The 16769-nt window shown below is 53.8% G+C and overlaps 1 protein-coding gene across 4 annotated transcripts in view; it reads left to right on the forward strand.

Annotated features, from left to right (window-relative positions):
- Window positions 1–210: 210 nt before the first annotated feature.
- The window catches only part of SMAD4 (SMAD family member 4), a 28937-nt gene continuing 12378 nt past the window's right edge, over window positions 211–16769 (forward strand). For 2 of the 4 annotated variants that reach the window (XM_062513822.1, XM_062513823.1), the window contains exons 1-5: window positions 211–3454; window positions 10397–10571; window positions 10956–10985; window positions 12833–13048; window positions 14890–15000. In XM_062513822.1, coding sequence (XP_062369806.1) covers window positions 3206–3454; window positions 10397–10571; window positions 10956–10985; window positions 12833–13048; window positions 14890–15000 — 781 coding nt within the window. In that variant the 5' untranslated portion in view covers window positions 211–3205. Of the gene's footprint in view, window positions 3455–10396; window positions 10572–10955; window positions 10986–12832; window positions 13049–14637; window positions 14758–14889; window positions 15001–16769 lie in introns of all 4 variants that reach the window. The other 2 variants (XM_062513821.1, XM_062513824.1) reach the window with 2 other exon arrangements.

The following is a 16769-nucleotide window of genomic DNA, read 5'->3' on the forward strand; positions in this document are numbered from 1 at the left end:
GATCCAGGAGGAAGGGAATGCCCTCCTGGAGGTCGTGCAGAGGGTGCTGAGCGTGGAGCCTCGTCTCTGTTATCTGGTCACAGCAGTGAGATAGTCGGTGTTTGGAGAGAGCGTGTCCCAGCTGATCCCAAAACAGTGGGGCAGTCTGGCTCGGCGTGGGGCTTGTTTTGCATTCCTGCCCCCTCAGAGCAGTATAAGTGCAGTGAGGGCAGTCTCCTGGCAGCTCACTGGGGCTCCTTCTCCTCACAGGTGAGGCACCCCTCGATTTCAGTCCTGCCAGGCAGCCTGCTGGGACAGCAGCTCCCCTTTTTCGGGATCTCCGTGTTGTTCAGGTAACCATTTCTGGCAGAGTTACCCACAGGCGTTGAAGCGAGGCGTGTGGCACCAGTGCTGTATTTCCAGTTTTGGGCAGCTGTTTTCATGGGTGTTTTTTTTTTTTTTTTTTTTCTTTTTTTTTTGTGTGTGTGTGTGTGTTATTGCCCTGGCTGAGGAGACACATCTGGTTTTGGGGAGGCAGCGTGTGTGCAGGAATAATGGTGTTGGTTCAGGTGTGCCAGGAAGGAACAGGTCCAGTTATCAGTGCACTTCTCTGGGGGAGAAGTTTGCTGCAGATGGATTGTAATCTGAACTCCTTTTGTCCTTCAGATTCACCTCCCGTTTGGTTCTTGTCCTGATGCTGAGGTTAGCCCTGGTGGTAGCTGGCTTGTTCTGTAATTCACTCGTTATCTCTTAGTTACTGGGACAAATTGCTGCCTGTGGCATGGCACCGGATCCCTGTGGGGAAAGGGCTGGAAAAGACCTTTAGAACCGCAGGGTCCGAGGGTAACCAGGTGTAACTCTGTTAAACATTCATTCAGACACTCCTTAGTGCTTTGCATTGGCTCATCCCCCTTTTTTTTCCTTTCCTTTTTTTTTTTTTTTTTGGGGTGCTGCTTCCTCTCGGTGCGCACGTGTTGGAAGGAGCGTAGTAGGGGAGTGCCGCTCTCCAGCGTGTGACTGAGCTCGAGATGGGGCTCCTCCAGCTATTTTGCCAGAAACCGAATTTGCTGAGCGTGACAACTCGGCTCGCCTGCAGAGCAAAACAAAACAGCGCTGGCGACTTCAGGGGAAATGTGTCAGGGCGTTTGTGAGCACTGCTGCCCTCGCCTCTCTGTGCTGAGCAGTCACAGTCCCCCCTTGACTGAGCAGCTGAGAGGTGACTCAACGTTTCTGACGATCGCGCCACTTAAATAAGACTTTTTTTTTTTTTTTTTTTTTAAATTACTATTTTTTTCTTGGTCTGAACCTTCTAAAAAGCCAGCGAGCAGAATTGTCATTCATGGTTTTAGGGTAGTGGGAGATAAAGGGGGATAAAGTCTGATTTTAATAATCTCTTTGTTTAAAGCTCCTTTAGCTAATAGCTTTATCAGGGCATTTATTTGTGATTACTTATGCATCTCTATGTGGGATGGTGTTCTGTATTTAAGGAAAATGATGTTCTATTCTGTTTTAGCTGGCAGGCTTTTACAGATTAGTGTGAGTTGCCATAGAGAATGACTGGCAGGTTGAGCTTGACTTTTGAAAGGGGCTTATTGAATTGAAGCACAGGGAAAAAAAGAAAAAAAAAAAAACAGCGCAGAGGGAGAAATTTTAATAGCTGGGTAAAATCCATGATCCTACTCAGATTTAGTAGTAATTGTTCTCCTTTGGGAAAAATTTAAGTGCAGGAGCATCCTTACAAAAGAGGAGAAGCCTTGAATATGGGAGGGAGGGGGAAGGGTTTGCACCACGTGTTTTTGTTTTTTTGGTTTTTTTTTTTTTTTCCCAAGCATATCAAAACGTGATGTATTCCACTTAGAACTGCAGCAAAAAATCAAACAAGGAGGAGTTTTTTGGTTTTTTTTTTTTTGGTTTTTTTTTTTTTCCCTTTTGGAATTGTGCTGGGTTTGTCCAGCAGCGCTGGTTTTACAAGGGGGATGAGGCCATGTGTTCACACTCTGTGATGCCACAACTTCCTAAATTAACGCCCCACTCTTAATTTTCCTTCCAATAAAGGGCTGCTACTTCAGTGCCTCTAATAACGTGGAAAATTCCAGTGCAGTAACAGGTCTCTGACTGGACGTGTTCCCCCTCAGATAAAGTGACCGGCTTGTTTTCCCCACCCCCCGGAACTTTTGAAACCAGATACATTTTATTTAGGAAAGGTTTGTGTTTTAAGATCGCTCAGAAAAACGCGGTGGAGTCACCGGCGTGCATTTGTTGGCAGACCCCGGGGAAATGTGTTAGTTGGTGATTACACGAAGCCAGAGTGGCCTCAAGAGCCAGAGCAGCTTTTTTTTTGGCAGCATCAAGGTTCCTTCTAGGTGGAAGACAAGTGGGAAGGGGTTTTTTTTGTTGTTGTTTTTTTTTTTTTTTTTTAAATTTTGATTTTGATTTTTTTTTCCTGAGTGGCTCTGGTTGGTTTGCCTTGATCCAGAAATGATAGATTTTGGGGTTTTCATATCTAAAGATCCACACAACGCTGATTTTCATAAATGTGCGTTAAGAGAACGCCCAGGCACAGATTTTTTTTTTTTTTTTTTTTTTTTTTTCTTTTTTTGGCCTTTCTAGGAAAGAGAAATGGAGTTAGTCTGAGGTCAGAACACACCTGAACTAGGGGCAGGGCTGTTGAATAAAGGTGGCTCTGGTGTGTGTTCATGCCTCCTCACGGCTCAGGGTTTGTTAAAATCAGCTGAATCCCCTAAATTCCTGGCCAGTATTCCCACTGGGTTCCATCCTGCCGGTATAAAGCCTAGGAAATCATTCCCCCCGTCCTCCTTTCCCTGATTCCTTTAAGGATCCCTGCCTTTCTGCATGCACACGCTAGGGTTGTAACATTCATTTAAATATCTACATCTAAAGCTGTGCAGGCAGTCTCCTAAGCATGTTTTAGCTATCATGGGACAAGCTTTGCAGTTTTCTCCTGTGCTTCTAATATCCTGCACTTAGCTTGGAAAGGAAAGAAAAAAAAAAAAAAAAAAAAAAAAAGCCCCACAGACTTCCTTAGAAACATGATCTGTGATTTGTTAAAGACAGTCCTAACATAGATTTTTATTTTTTCCTCCTAGGTTTTACCAAGACACAGCGCACCTAACGCTGAACTTGGATCATCTCCTGTTCATCCGCTTGAAGAATCCTGACAGCCCCCAGAAACTGACCCTTGACCTGAAAGGAAGAGCTGTGACAAATGGACAATATGTCTATTACTAACACGCCTACAAGTAATGACGCCTGTCTGAGCATTGTTCACAGCTTGATGTGCCATCGACAAGGTGGAGAGAGCGAAACTTTTGCCAAGCGAGCCATTGAGAGCTTAGTTAAAAAGCTGAAGGAGAAAAAAGATGAATTGGATTCTTTGATTACAGCCATCACCACAAACGGAGCTCACCCTAGCAAGTGTGTTACAATTCAGAGAACGCTGGATGGGAGGCTTCAGGTTAGTACCAGCACAAAACAAAAGTTTTCCTCCAAGGGAGGGGCACGGGGTGCTGGGCAGGGGAGGGAGAGCAGCTCTGTCCTGGCACGGCTGGCCCGGGCTGCAGGTGTGTTTTGGGGCTGTGCAGCAGCTGTGTGCTGCCCCAGGAGGAGCAGGAGGAGCGGATCAGGGGTTCTGAGGATGGGGAGTGTGGCCGTGCAGAGCAGGGTCCTGTCCCCTGGCAAACAGAGCTGGGCCACACTGGGCACTTGTGTTAGCTCAGTGCTGGTCAGAAGTGCAGCAGGAGCTCTGCTCCATCCACGGGCAGGATCTGTGCTCCTGGAGCAGGATCTGTGCTCCACGGGCAGGATCTGTGCTCCTGGAGCAGGATCTGTGCTCCCGGAGCAGGATCTGTGCTCCTCGGGCAGGATCTGTGCTCCTTGAGCAGGATCTGTGCTCCTGGAGCAGGATCTGTGCTCCACGGGCAGGATCTGTGCTCCTGGAGCAGGATCTGTGCTCCACGGGCAGGATCTGTGCTCCACGGGCAGGATCTGTGCTCCTTGAGCAGGATCTGTGCTCCTTGAGCAGGATCTGTGCTCCCGGAGCAGGATCTGTGCTCCCGGAGCAGGATCTGTGCTCCACGGGCAGGATCTGTGCTCCACAGGCAGGATCTGTGCTCCTGGAGCAGGATCTGTGCTCCATGGGCAGGATCTGTGCTCCACGGGCAGGATCTGTGCTCCTTGAGCAGGATCTGTGCTCCCGGAGCAGGATCTGTGCTCCCGGAGCAGGATCTGTGCTCCTGGAGCAGGATCTGTGCTCCATGGGCAGGATCTGTGCTCCTGGAGCAGGATCTGTGCTCCACGGGCAGGATCTGTGCTCCCGGAGCAGGATCTGTGCTCCTTGAGCAGGATCTGTGCTCCTCGGGCAGGATCTGTGCTCCTGGAGCAGGATCTGTGCTCCTTGAGCAGGATCTGTGCTCCTTGAGCAGGATCTGTGCTCCTGGAGCAGGATCTGTGCTCCTGGAGCAGGATCTGTGCTCCACGGGCAGGATCTGTGCTCCATGGGCAGGATCTGTGCTCCTGGAGCAGGATCTGTGCTCCTTGAGCAGGATCTGTGCTCCTGGAGCAGGATCTGTGCTCCTGGAGCAGGATCTGTGCTCCACGGGCAGGATCTGTGCTCCTTGAGCAGGATCTGTGCTCCTGGAGCAGGATCTGTGCTCCACAGGCAGGATCTGTGCTCCACGGGCAGGATCTGTGCTCCTGGAGCAGGATCTGTGCTCCTCGGGCAGGATCTCTGCTCCTGGAGCAGGATCTGTGCTCCACGGGCAGGATCTGTGCTCCTGGAGCAGGATCTGTGCTCCTTGAGCAGGATCTGTGCTCCACAGGCAGGATCTGTGCTCCTCAGGCAGGATCTGTGCTCCATGGGCAGGATCTGTGCTCCACGGGCAGGATCTGTGCTCCCGGAGCAGGATCTGTGCTCCTGGAGCAGGATCTGTGCTCCATGGGCAGGATCTGTGCTCCTTGAGCAGGATCTGTGCTCCACGGGCAGGATCTGTGCTCCAGGGGCAGGATCTGTGCTCCACGGGCAGGATCTGTGCTCCATGGGCAGGATCTGAGCTCCACGGGCAGGATCTGTGCTCCCGGAGCAGGATCTGTGCTCCTCGAGCAGGATCTGTGCTCCACGGGCAGGATCTGTGCTCCTGGAGCAGGATCTGTGCTCCTGGAGCAGGATCTGTGCTCCTGGAGCAGGATCTGTGCTCCTCGGGCAGGATCTGTGCTCCACGGGCAGGATCTGTGCTCCTGGAGCAGGATCTGTGCTCCACGGGCAGGATCTGTGCTCCTTGAGCAGGATCTGTGCTCCTCGGGCAGGATCTGTGCTCCTTGAGCAGGATCTGTGCTCCTTGAGCAGGATCTGTGCTCCTTGAGCAGGATCTGTGCTCCTCGGGCAGGATCTGTGCTCCTTGAGCAGGATCTGTGCTCCTGGAGCAGGATCTGTGCTTCTGGAGCAGGATCTGTTCTCCTGGAGCAGGATCTGTGCTCCTCGGGCAGGATCTGTGCTCCTCGGGCAGGATCTGTGCTCCTTGAGCAGGATCTGTGCTCCTTGAGCAGGATCTGTGCTCCTGGAGCAGGATCTGTGCTCCTGGAGCAGGATCTGTGCTCCTGGAGCAGGATCTGTGCTCCTCGGGCAGGATCTGTGCTCCTGGAGCAGGATCTGTGCTCCACGGGCAGGATCTGTGCTCCATGGGCAGGATCTGTGCTCCTTGAGCAGGATCTGTGCTCCACGGGCAGGATCTGTGCTCCAGGGGCAGGATCTGTGCTCCTGGAGCAGGATCTGTGCTCCACGGGCAGGATCTGTGCTCCTGGAGCAGGATCTGTGCTCCTGGAGCAGGATCTGTGCTCCTCGGGCAGGATCTGTGCTCCACGGGCAGGATCTGTGCTCCACGGGCAGGATCTGTGCTCCTCGGGCAGGATCTGTGCTCCACGGGCAGGATCTGTGCTCCACGGGCAGGATCTGTGCTCCACGGGCAGGATCTGTGCTCCTGGAGCAGGATCTGTGCTCCTGGAGCAGGATCTGTGCTCCATGGGCAGGATCTGTGCTCCATGGGCAGGATCTGGCTCCTGGAGCAGGATCTGTGCTCCTTGAGCAGGATCTGTGCTCCTGGAGCAGGATCTGGCTCCTGGAGCAGGATCTGTGCTCCATGGGCAGGATCTGTGCTCCATGGGCAGGATCTGTGCTCCTGGAGCAGGATCTGTGCTCCTCAGGCAGGATCTGTGCTCCTTGAGCAGGATCTGTGCTCCTCGGGCAGGATCTGTGCTCCTGGAGCAGGATCTGTGCTCCTGGAGCAGGATCTGTGCTCCATGGGCAGGATCTGTGCTCCTCGGGCAGGATCTGTGCTCCACAGGCAGGATCTGTGCTCCTTGGGCAGGATCTGTGCTCCTGGAGCAGGATCTGTGCTCCACGGGCAGGATCTGTGCTCCTGGAGCAGGACCTGTGCTCCTGGAGCAGGATCTGTGCTCCTGGAGCAGGATCTGTGCTCCTCGGGCAGGATCTGTGCTCCTGGAGCAGGATCTGTGCTCCATGGGCAGGATCTGTGCTCCTTGAGCAGGATCTGTGCTCCTGGAGCAGGATCTGTGCTCCATGGGCAGGATCTGTGCTCCTGGAGCAGGATCTGTGCTCCACGGGCAGGATCTGTGCTCCTGGAGCAGGATCTGTGCTCCTTGAGCAGGATCTGTGCTCCTTGAGCAGGATCTGTGCTCCTGGAGCAGGATCTGTGCTCCACGGGCAGGATCTGTGCTCCATGGGCAGGATCTGTGCTCCTGGAGCAGGATCTGTGCTCCTTGAGCAGGATCTGTGCTCCTGGAGCAGGATCTGTGCTCCTGGAGCAGGATCTGTGCTCCACGGGCAGGATCTGTGCTCCTTGAGCAGGATCTGTGCTCCTGGAGCAGGATCTGTGCTCCTGGAGCAGGATCTGTGCTCCTGGAGCAGGATCTGTGCTCCTTGAGCAGGATCTGTGCTCCATGGGCAGGATCTGTGCTCCTGGAGCAGGATCTGTGCTCCTTGAGCAGGATCTGTGCTCCTGGAGCAGGATCTGTGCTCCTTGAGCAGGATCTGTGCTCCACAGGCAGGATCTGTGCTCCTCAGGCAGGATCTGTGCTCCATGGGCAGGATCTGTGCTCCACGGGCAGGATCTGTGCTCCCGGAGCAGGATCTGTGCTCCTGGAGCAGGATCTGTGCTCCATGGGCAGGATCTGTGCTCCTTGAGCAGGATCTGTGCTCCACGGGCAGGATCTGTGCTCCAGGGGCAGGATCTGTGCTCCACGGGCAGGATCTGTGCTCCATGGGCAGGATCTGAGCTCCACGGGCAGGATCTGTGCTCCCGGAGCAGGATCTGTGCTCCTCGGGCAGGATCTGTGCTCCACGGGCAGGATCTGTGCTCCTGGAGCAGGATCTGTGCTCCACGGGCAGGATCTGTGCTCCTTGAGCAGGATCTGTGCTCCTCGGGCAGGATCTGTGCTCCTGGAGCAGGATCTGTGCTCCTGGAGCAGGATCTGTGCTCCATGGGCAGGATCTGTGCTCCTCGGGCAGGATCTGTGCTCCACGGGCAGGATCTGTGCTCCTGGAGCAGGATCTGTGCTCCTGGAGCAGGATCTGTGCTCCTGGAGCAGGATCTGTGCTCCTCGGGCAGGATCTGTGCTCCTGGAGCAGGATCTGTTCTCCTGGAGCAGGATCTGTGCTCCTCGGGCAGGATCTGTGCTCCTGGAGCAGGATCTGTGCTCCACGGGCAGGATCTGTGCTCCTGGAGCAGGATCTGTGCTCCTGGAGCGGGATCTGTGCTCCACGGGCAGGATCTGTGCTCCTTGAGCAGGATCTGTGCTCCTCGGGCAGGATCTGTGCTCCTGGAGCGGGATCTGTGCTCCTCGGGCAGGATCTGTGCTCCTGGAGCAGGACCTGTGCTCCTGGAGCAGGATCTGTGCTCCACGGGCAGGATCTGTGCTCCTGGAGCAGGATCTGTGCTCCTGGAGCAGGATCTGTGCTCCACGGGCAGGATCTGTGCTCCACGGGCAGGATCTGTGCTCCTGGAGCAGGATCTGTGCTCCACGGGCAGGATCTGTGCTCCATGGGCAGGATCTGTGCTCCTGGAGCAGGATCTGTGCTCCACGGGCAGGATCTGTGCTCCACGGGCAGGATCTGTGCTCCACGGGCAGGATCTGTGCTCCATGGGCAGGATCTGTGCTCCTGGAGCAGGATCTGTGCTCCTGGAGCAGGATCTGTTCTCCTGGAGCAGGATCTGTGCTCCTCGGGCAGGATCTGTGCTCCATGGGCAGGATCTGTGCTCCTGGAGCAGGATCTGTGCTCCTGGAGCAGGATCTGGCTCCTGGAGCAGGATCTGTGCTCCATGGGCAGGATCTGTGCTCCACGGGCAGGATCTGTGCTCCATGGGCAGGATCTGTGCTCCTGGAGCAGGATCTGTGCTCCTGGAGCAGGATCTGTGCTCCTCAGGCAGGATCTGTGCTCCACGGGCAGGATCTGTGCTCCTTGAGCAGGATCTGTGCTCCATGGGCAGGATCTGTGCTCCTGGAGCAGGACCTGTGCTCCTGGAGCAGGATCTGTGCTCCTGGAGCGGGATCTGTGCTCCTCGGGCAGGATCTGTGCTCCTGGAGCAGGACCTGTGCTCCTGGAGCAGGATCTGTGCTCCTGGAGCAGGATCTGTGCTCCTCGGGCAGGATCTGTGCTCCTGGAGCGGGATCTGTGCTCCTCGGGCAGGATCTGTGCTCCACGGGCAGGATCTGTGCTCCACGGGCAGGATCTGTGCTCCTGGAGCAGGATCTGTGCTCCTGGAGCAGGATCTGTGCTCCATGGGCAGGATCTGTGCTCCTCGGGCAGGATCTGTGCTCCATGGGCAGGATCTGTGCTCCTGGAGCAGGATCTGTGCTCCACGGGCAGGATCTGTGCTCCTCGGGCAGGATCTGTGCTCCCGGAGCAGGATCTGTGCTCCTGGAGCAGGATCTGTGCTCCATGGGCAGGATCTGTGCTCCTGGAGCAGGATCTGTGCTCCTGGAGCAGGATCTGTGCTCCTTGAGCAGGATCTGTGCTCCTGGAGCAGGATCTGTGCTCCACAGGCAGGATCTGTGCTCCACGGGCAGGATCTGTGCTCCTGGAGCAGGATCTGTGCTCCTCGGGCAGGATCTCTGCTCCTGGAGCAGGATCTGTGCTCCACGGGCAGGATCTGTGCTCCTGGAGCAGGATCTGTGCTCCTGGAGCAGGATCTGGCTCCTGGAGCAGGATCTGTGCTCCTCGGGCAGGATCTGTGCTCCATGGGCAGGATCTGTGCTCCTGGAGCAGGATCTGTGCTCCTGGAGCGGGATCTGTGCTCCTCGGGCAGGATCTGTGCTCCTGGAGCAGGATCTGTGCTCCTGGAGCAGGATCTGTGCTCCTGGAGCAGGATCTGTGCTCCACGGGCAGGATCTGTGCTCCACGGGCAGGATCTGTGCTCCTGGAGCAGGATCTGTGCTCCTGGAGCAGGATCTGGCTCCTGGAGCAGGATCTGTGCTCCTCGGGCAGGATCTGTGCTCCATGGGCAGGATCTGTGCTCCTGGAGCAGGATCTGTGCTCCTGGAGCAGGATCTGTGCTCCTGGAGCAGGATCTGTGCTCCACGGGCAGGATCTGTGCTCCACGGGCAGGATCTGTGCTCCTGGAGCAGGATCTGTTCTCCTGGAGCAGGATCTGTGCTCCTCGGGCAGGATCTCTGCTCCTGGAGCAGGATCTGTGCTCCTGGAGCAGGATCTGTGCTCCTGGAGCAGGATCTGTGCTCCACGGGCAGGATCTCTGCTCCTGGAGCAGGATCTCTTTTTCCCTTCCTGAGGCCCTCAAGGTGCTCCTCTCAGGATGTACATGAGCTGTTTTTTGTCATGTCTCAATCCCTGCCCAGCTGGGGCTGTGATCTCCTTGTCCCGGGGCAGATTACACATGTCATGGATATCTCTCTTCCTCTCCTAGGAGTATTTCTGTATTTTATATTTTTTAATTGTTTGGCATTCTTCTGCTTGTAAATTTCTGACCGTGTAGCGTAGCGCCTTGTTCCTCTTGTCCTGGGGCAAAGCTCCTTCACATCCACGCTGGGGAAGATGACCATACCTAGGACCTCAAGCACAAATTCTTCTGCCGTTTTCCATTCAGTATTTTTTACCAAATTATCTCAGTGTTGCCCTAACTATGGCAAAACCCTAACAGAAACTTCTTTCTGTTGGGCGCGCAGAACTTGGGTAAACCCTCCATAAACCGTGCGCCACCTTTTTCTTTTTTTTCTTTTTTTTTCTTTTTTTTTTTTTTTTTTTTTTAAGATCCATTTTGACGACGGAGAGATTTGTTGTTTGTCCCCGTCCCCTTCTGCTCCTCGCCGTGTGAAATGCAACAACGCCTCCCCGCCTTCCCAATCCAACTTTTGTGTCTGACTTTTTTAGGTGGCTGGCCGCAAGGGATTCCCTCACGTGATTTACGCCCGTCTCTGGAGGTGGCCTGATCTTCATAAAAATGAACTCAAGCACGTTAAATATTGTCAGTACGCCTTTGACTTGAAATGTGACAGTGTCTGTGTGAACCCTTACCATTATGAGCGTGTGGTGTCGCCTGGCATCGGTGAGTACGCCCCGGAGCAGAGGGGGCGAAACGTGAAACCTTTCTGGGTGTCGAAAAAAACACGAAGCCCTGAGTCAGAAACGCCGACTTTCAATTACCTGGCTGTAAATTACCTCCCGTGGAGCGGTTATTCTTGTAGCTCTGCTCCCCACGTGAAGGGAAAGTTTGTGGTGGAATTTTGTTTTAAGTCTCCCTGCCGGGTCTGCACGCGTTTGTTGTGCGTCTTAGGAGTAGCTTAACGGATAGGCTTGGCTTGTGGTGGGAGGGGTCTGATAAGGGTGCAGTGCTGATTTTTTAAAGGCTGGTGAAGGTTTGAAGGTGTTTTGGGATCTCTGAGCACATTTCCTGTGCCCCACCCCCTTTTCCCTTGCCTTCTCTTTTTAGATCTCTCGGGACTGACCCTGCAGAGCTCAGGTGAGTTGGCTGTGTTTGCTGCTGCTGTTTCTGTGGCCACGAGCTGTGCTGAGCCCTCCAGGGCAGGCACAGCTCGCCCCTCTGCCGAGATCCTTTTGTCCCCGTGGCTCCCAGAAAACAGCTAAGTACCGTGTCAGAGGCAGGTACGGATAAACTCCATGGGCAGAGGCTCCAGCCAAACCTCTACGCCCCGTTTTCATTGCTTCCCACCTGTGAAACCCAACAGAAAAACAAAAATTCTCAATGGCTGAGCGCTGCTGGTGAGCACAAAAGGGCACCCAAAACTGCGTGCACCTCCGTGATAATCTAATTAATTGGATTGGGAATGCTAAATGTGATTTGGTCAGCAGGACTAGAAGAAAAGAGTAGAAATTCCATAATTAATTCCACAGTTGGATGAAGGAGTCTGATATTCTTGCTTTTCCCTGAAGCTTGAGAGAAAATGGGCATTAAATCTCGCACTTCTGAGCATTCAGAAATCTCAGACTGTTCAGAAATCTGAGGTTGTACGGCTGGTGACTGCTTTATTTCAAACCTTGCTTTATTCTCCTGCCAGGGGAAATTAATGGAGAAAGAAATTCGTGTGATCCAGTGATTTTAGCACTTTATAAAAAGTATCAAAGCAAAAACGAAATGGGGGAGAAAAAGCCCCACCAAACATCTCAACAAACTTGACTTGACGAGCTTTAACCCCTGTGCTCATCTCTGCTGATTTGCACTGGTACCTGAGTCCTCTGGGAAAAAATTACCCTTCTGTCCGTCCAGTGTCTGTCCAGTGTCCCTGCAGTTCCCTCCAGTGTCCCTCCATTGTCCCCGTGCTGTCCCCGTGCTGTCCCTCCATTGTCCCTCCATTGTCCCTCCATTGTCCCTCCAGTGTCCCTCCAGTGTCCCTCCAGTGTCCCTCCAGTGTCCCTCCAGTGTCCCTTCATTGTCCCCGTGCTGTCCCTCCATTGTCCCTCCATTGTCCCTCCATTGTCCCTCCATTGTCCCTCCATTGTTCCTCCAGTGTCCCTCCATTGTCCCCACGCTGTCCCTCCATTGTCCCTCCAGTGTCCCTCCAGTGTCCCTCCAGTGTCCCTCCATTGTCCCTACATTGTCCCTCCATTGTTCCTCCAGTGTTCCTTCATTGTCCCTGCGCTGTCCCCGCGCTGTCCGCTGTCCCTGCGCTGTCCCTCCATTGTCCCTCCATTGTCCCTCCATTGTCCCTCCATTGTCCCTCCATTGTTCCTCCAGTGTCCCTCCATTGTCCCCACGCTGTCCCTCCATTGTCCCTCCATTGTCCCTCCATTGTTCCTCCAGTGTTCCTTCATTGTCCCTGCGCTGTCCCCGGGCTGTCCGCTGTCCCTGCGCTGTCCCTCCATTGTCCCTCCATTGTCCCTCCAGTGTCCCTCCAGTGTCCCTCCAGTGTCCCTTCATTGTCCCCGTGCTGTCCCTCCATTGTCCCTCCATTGTTCCTCCATTGTCCCTCCAGTGTCCCTCCATTGTCCCTACATTGTCCCTCCATTGTTCCTCCAGTGTTCCTTCATTGTCCCTGCGCTGTCCCCGCGCTGTCCGCTGTCCCTGCGCTGTCCCTCCATTGTCCCTCCATTGTCCCTCCAGTGTCCCTGTGCTGTCCCCACGCTGTCCCCGCGCTGTCCCTCCATTGTCCCTCCAGTGTCCCTCCATTGTCCCTCCATTGTCCCTCCAGTGTCCCTGTGCTGTCCCCGCGCTGTCCCTCCATTGTCCCTCCATTGTCCCTCCATTGTCCCTCCATTGTCCCCTCGCTGTCCCTACGCTGCCGGCGCCGCCGCCGTCCCCACCTGTGTGGTCCCACCCGTGCCCCACGTGTTCCCCTGCTGTCCCCACAGCTCCCTCCAGCATGCTGGTCAAGGACGAGTACGTTCACGACTACGAGGGGCAGCCGTCGCTGTCGTCGGCCGAGGGCCACTCGGTGCAGACCATCCAGCACCCTCCCACCAACCGCGCCCCCTCCGAGCCCTACAGCGCCCCGGCCATGCTGGCCCCCGCCGAGGCCAGCACCACCAGCACCACCAACTTCCCCAACATTCCCGTGGCCTCCACAAGTAAGGTCCTGGAGAGGGGCGGGGGGACGGGACGGGGCATCCGTGATGGTCTAGTGCCGATTGCTGCCAGGGCAGGGGGATGTGGGAATGGTGTCCAGGCCCCCCCCCCCCGCTCCGTCTCCGCTGGCTGTTAATTAACGTGAGGTGTTAATTGTGGCTGGTGAGCTTTTGGTTTTTTTGTGCCAATGTGTCCGATTGTGCCGTGGAGGCTGGCGCTGCAACGTTAAAATGTTACAGCGGTTGAGTTCTAGCGGAGCATTTTGGTTGTTACTGATAATTATTGATAATTAGAGATCGAGGAGTTTTGTCGTTCTATTCCAGCAGCAAGCAGAACAACAAATGCGTTGATCTCAGGTGGCAATATCAAGAGATCTTTGGGTAGCTCTTTAGTCTCCCAGTTCCAACACCACTACTTCTGTGGTGGCTCACCGTGCCCCCAGAACGACAGCCCCGGTCAGTGTTTTCATTTGGAGTGCTGCCTTGGAGTTCAGCAGGACAGCAGAGCCCTCAGAGCATCCTTCAGCCCATCCCCTGCACACCTAAAGGAGGTGTGAACCTCACTGATCTCAGTGCCAGGTCTGAATGGTGGTGACAAGGTGCTCTGATCCTAATTCTAGCTAAAACCACTGCTGTTTGTAACATCGCTCTGCCCGTGTGTGTCTCCAGCAGAGACAGAAAAGGTATGGGTCGTCAGTTTGCAGTTTATAGCCAGTAACCTTTTCTCGTCTCTCTTAATTGTTGGAGGCAAGTGGACGTGGGGAAAAAAAAAAAAATCATTTTTTTTTATGTTTTACTGCAAGTTCTCAACGTGTTATATCCTGATAGCCGCGCCAGTTTGAAAGTGCAAGTGTAATTGTGAAAGTGTTGATGAGTTTAGTGGTAATGGCTGAACCGAAGCCTTTTGCAGTCAAATTTTGTTAACCTGTTCTGAAATATCCGTAGTTTTAATCTTAGATAATTGTTGACGTTTTTATTTGGAAGGAAAAAAGAAAAAAAAAAACCAAAAAACAAACACCAACCAGTAGGGGCTTTCTGAGTCCAGTGTTGTGTGCAGCTTTATTGAAGCAGTGTTTATAAAAATGGAATGCTGCTCAGAATGTTTTGGAGGAGCTCTGAATGTGAGTGTCCTCCCTAGGAACCGTAGTTAAAACACGGTGAAAACAAGCAGCTCTCTGGACCTGTTTGGATTCCCACTAAACCTACTCCAGCCGTGTTAAAAATCCTGACACCTCCTCTTCTTCCCTTTTACGCTGAAAAATGAGATGTGACCAGAGCAGAGATGTGGCTGATGAGCTGAGTTCTCTGCGTACTCCTCCTCCTGAAGCTTTGAGGGTGTCAGAGTCAAAATTTACCTGATGCAGAGCAATTTTGCCTCTTCCTGGTTTCCTGGCGGGTGGAAAATAAAAAAAAAAAAAAAAAAAAAAAAAAAAAAAAAAAAAAAAAAAAATAGAAAGTACTGAAACCAAACCTGTGGGAGCTGTGCCTTGCAGTGCCCTTAGTGGGGTGTATCTTCCTACCCAGTAGCGCTGAGCTCTTCTTAACTGAACATTTTGGAACGCTCATGAATAGGTAGTGTGTTCTTTTACCAGGTCAACCTCCCAGTATATTGACAGGTAGCCATAGTGATGGACTCTTACAGATTGCTTCAGGGCCCCAGCCAGGAACTCAGCAGAATGGGTTCACAGCTCAGCCAGCCACTTACCACCACAGTGAGTATCCAGTCTGCGCCTCTCAGCTTCCTCAGCCCGGTTTCCAAAAAGCCCAGGAGCAGTGGAGGAGCAGCAGGGAGCCGTGGGGAGGCTGTCTCGGACACGGGGGCGGGTTTGTCTCTGTCTTTGCAGACAGTACCACCAGCTGGACGGGGAGCCGGACGGCCGCCTACACCCCCGCCATCCCCCACCACCAGAACGGGCACCTGCAGCACCACCCGCCCATGCACCCCGGGCACTACTGTAAGAACTGCTGCTTCCTCCTCCCTGAGCCTGCCCTGAGCCCTCCTGCTCATTTCTGTGCAGCCCCACACCCTGATCCTCCCTGAACCTCTCCTGAGCTCCCCTGCTCATTTCTGCCCCATAACTGACCCTATAAAATTGTAAAACTACCCAGACTGTGTCAGTGATGTAAGCACTGCAGCCCCACACCCTGCTCCTCCCCTCATTTCTCTCCAGCCCCACACCCTGCTCCTCCCTTCATTTCTGCCCAGCCCCACACCCTGCTCCTTCCCTCCCCTCATTTCTCTCCAGCCCCACACCCTGCTCCTTCCCTCCCCTCATTTCTCTCCAGCCCCACACCCTGCTCCTTCCCTCCCCTCATTTCTGCCCAGCCCCACACCCTGCTCCTCCCTTCATTTCTGCCCAGCCCCACACCCTGCTCCTTCCCTCCCCTCATTTCTGCCCAGCCCCACACCCTGCTCCTTCCCTCCCCTCATTTCTCTCCAGCCCCACACCCTGCTCCTTCCCTCCCCTCATTTCTCTCCAGCCCCACACCCTGCTCCTTCCCTCCCCTCATTTCTGCCCAGCCCCACACCCTGCTCCTTCCCTCCCCTCATTTCTCTCCAGCCCCACACCCTGCTCCTTCCCTCCCCTCATTTCTGCCCAGCCCCACACCCTGCTCCTTCCCTCCCCTCCTCATTTCTTCCCCAGATCTTCCCCTATAAAAATGCGAACCTACCCAGACTGGTTCAGAGGGGTTTAACAGGATGGGTTCCATCTTCAGTTGAGGGTGCTTTTTGAATTTTTGTTGTGCTACTTGTGTTCTCCCACCTTTTACGTTTCTTTAAACGAGCTGTTGGGCAGAGCTTCTTACTAAATACAGAAGGGGGAGTTGTGGGGGTGTTTGGGCTCAGGTGTGCCTGCCCTGTCCCTTGGGTGGGCTGTGATCATCTCAGCCCTCCTGGAGAGATGTCCCTCGGGTGGGCACATCCTCCTTTGCCATGGTGAGCTATCCCAAGGTTCTCAGTGATCCCAACACAAATTAATGCCCACGGCAATCCTTTATAACCCGTTGGTCTTCCCCCCTTTTGCTGCCATAAAAAACCCCAGCTTCTCCCCAGTTCAGCAGGGAGCTTCTTCACAGGGCTGCTGGATAACCCCAAGCTGCGACAGGGCAGATACAGGTTGGATATTAGGAAAAAGGGAGTGATAAAATACTGGAGTGGTGTGCCCGGGGAGGTGGTGGAGTCACCATCCCTGGGTGCGTTGAAAAAAAGATTGGATGTGGCACTCCATGGTCTAGGTGAGGTGTTGGGGCTGGGTTGGACTCGATCTTGAAGGTCTCTTCCAACCTAGTCAATTAAAAAAAAAAAAAAAAAAATTAAAAAAAGGGACCCCTGTGGAATTTATACCTTGAGGGGCTCAGAGAGCAGCAGGGACACCTGGGTTTGTTAATTACACCTGTTAATTACACAAACTGCCCGGGACAGCCCTGCCTGGCTGAGCCTCTCCTCCAAAACCTGGCAGCCTCACACCGAGCGTTTTCCCTGAGCTCAGCCCTTCAGGAACATCAGTCAAAGCCTGGCCTTTGCATAATTTTTTATCTTTTTTTTTTTTTCTTTCAAAATTCAGTAATTCTTACCTTCTCGTTTTTGTTTTTTAAAGAATTGGAAATTCTTGCCTTCTCATTTTTGTTTCCTAGAGGTTTAAAAGCTTGGAAATTCTTGCCTTCTCGTTTTTGCTTTTTTTTAGAGGTTTCAAAACTTGGTAATGCTTGCCTTATTTTCTTG

The sequence above is a fragment of the Cinclus cinclus genome, chromosome Z, assembly GCF_963662255.1.
Source record: "Cinclus cinclus chromosome Z, bCinCin1.1, whole genome shotgun sequence".
Taxonomy (NCBI): domain Eukaryota; kingdom Metazoa; phylum Chordata; class Aves; order Passeriformes; family Cinclidae; genus Cinclus; species Cinclus cinclus.